At 40.5% G+C, this 1,399-nt stretch overlaps 1 protein-coding gene across 1 annotated transcript; it reads right to left on the bottom strand.

The window, feature by feature from the left end:
* Window positions 1-645, bottom strand: LOC113343815. The gene is made up of 2 exons (XM_026587936.1): window positions 340-645; window positions 1-201 (listed from the first exon to the last, which is right to left on the bottom strand). Exons 1-2 carry the CDS (start codon window positions 643-645, stop codon window positions 1-3), a joined length of 507 nt encoding a protein of 168 aa, XP_026443721.1.
* Between the last annotated feature and the right edge of the window lie 754 nt (window positions 646-1,399).

Here is a 1,399-nt window from a genome sequence, read left to right as displayed (position 1 = left end):
TTATATGCCCTGCATCTTCCCAAGTAGCATCCTCAGATGATGCATTGGTCCACCTGATAAGCAACTGAGGTACCTAGACTCCATTTCTAATGATAGTTTTAGAGCCAAAATAGTTGCAGGAATAACAAGTATTCGGCCATCAGTATCCAAAGTAGGTAGTGTAAGAGAAGGTAAATGTCTAGCACCAATCTGCTTCTTGAGCTGTAAGACGTGCAAAACAGAGTTGATTCTTGCTTCTGCTGGTAATTCTAACTTGTACGCAGCTGCTCAAACCCTCTGCACGACAGTGAATGGTTCCTAATACTTGGTTTCCAGTTTGAAGTTCCTTCTTAAAGCTACAGAAGCTTGGCGATATGGTCGCAGCTTCAAATAAACGTGATCCCCTACTTCAAATGTCTTATTTGTTCTTTTATTATCAGCATAAAACTTCATCCTCTCTTCTGCATGATGAAGAGATTCTTTCAATAAATCAAGTACAGCATCTCTCTGTTTTAAGTACTCCTCAACAACAGCAACAGAGGTGGTTGCAGTAGAGGGAAAATCCAAGTGTGGTGGAATGTAGACATATAGGGCTTGGAATGCACTCATCCTCAAGCTGGTATGATAGTTGGTGTTATACCACCATTCTGCAAGTGGAAGCCACATATGTCATTTCTTGGGTTGGTGCCATACATGCATCTCAAGTAGCTCTCAAGGCAAGAGATAACTCTTTCAGTTTGGCCATCAATCTGTGGATGGTAAGGTGTACTTAAATTCATCTGAGTGCCCAAAGCCTTAAATAGGTCCTGCCAAAAGTGGCTGGTGAAAATCTTGTCTCTGTCGGAGATCATGGAAGTAGGTAGACTATGAAGCTTGAGAACATGAGATTTTTTTTCTAGCTACAGAAGAAGCAGTGTATGGGTGATGAAGGCCAATGAAGTAGTCATACTTGGTCAATCTGTCCTTTACCACCAAAATGACAGACTTCCTCTCACTCATTGGTAACCCCTCAATGAAATCCAGTAAAAATGTTGCCAGGCATGATATGGGTTGGTAAAGGTTGAAGCAATTCAGCAGGAAAAGTGTGTTCCCCTTTATTTCTATGACACACATCACAAGCTGAGACATACAAAAGAATTTCCTTTTTCATAGCAGGCCAGAAGAAGTAAGTTTTGGCTCTAATATAAGTTGCATGCATACCAGAATGACCACCTATAGCTAGATAGTGGATGGAATCCAAGATCTTGGACTTGGTGGTGGTAGAAGTCCCTATATATATTCTGTTTTTATATCTCAGAATGTCATTTATGTAAGAATACTTGGTAGTAGTTGTTGGAGTGATTGCAAGCTGAGCAATAAGATTTTGAGCTATAGTGTCTTCAGCATAGCTATCAATTTTTTGTGCCCAAGCAGGTTGTGA

The sequence above is a fragment of the Papaver somniferum genome, unplaced genomic scaffold, assembly GCF_003573695.1.
Source record: "Papaver somniferum cultivar HN1 unplaced genomic scaffold, ASM357369v1 unplaced-scaffold_67, whole genome shotgun sequence".
NCBI classification, from domain to species: domain Eukaryota; kingdom Viridiplantae; phylum Streptophyta; class Magnoliopsida; order Ranunculales; family Papaveraceae; genus Papaver; species Papaver somniferum.
This window is presented reverse-complemented; position numbering and strand designations above follow the sequence as displayed.

Bases quoted from the DNA above. Each gene is read 5' to 3' on its own strand.
- LOC113343815 (XM_026587936.1), bottom strand. From the start codon at position 645: ATGTGGCTTCCACTTGCAGAATGGTGGTATAACACCAACTATCATACC. The intron at 202-339 runs GTAGCTTTAAGA...CACGTCTTACAG, and splicing joins GACCATATCGCCAAGCTTCT to CTCAAGAAGCAGATTGGTGC.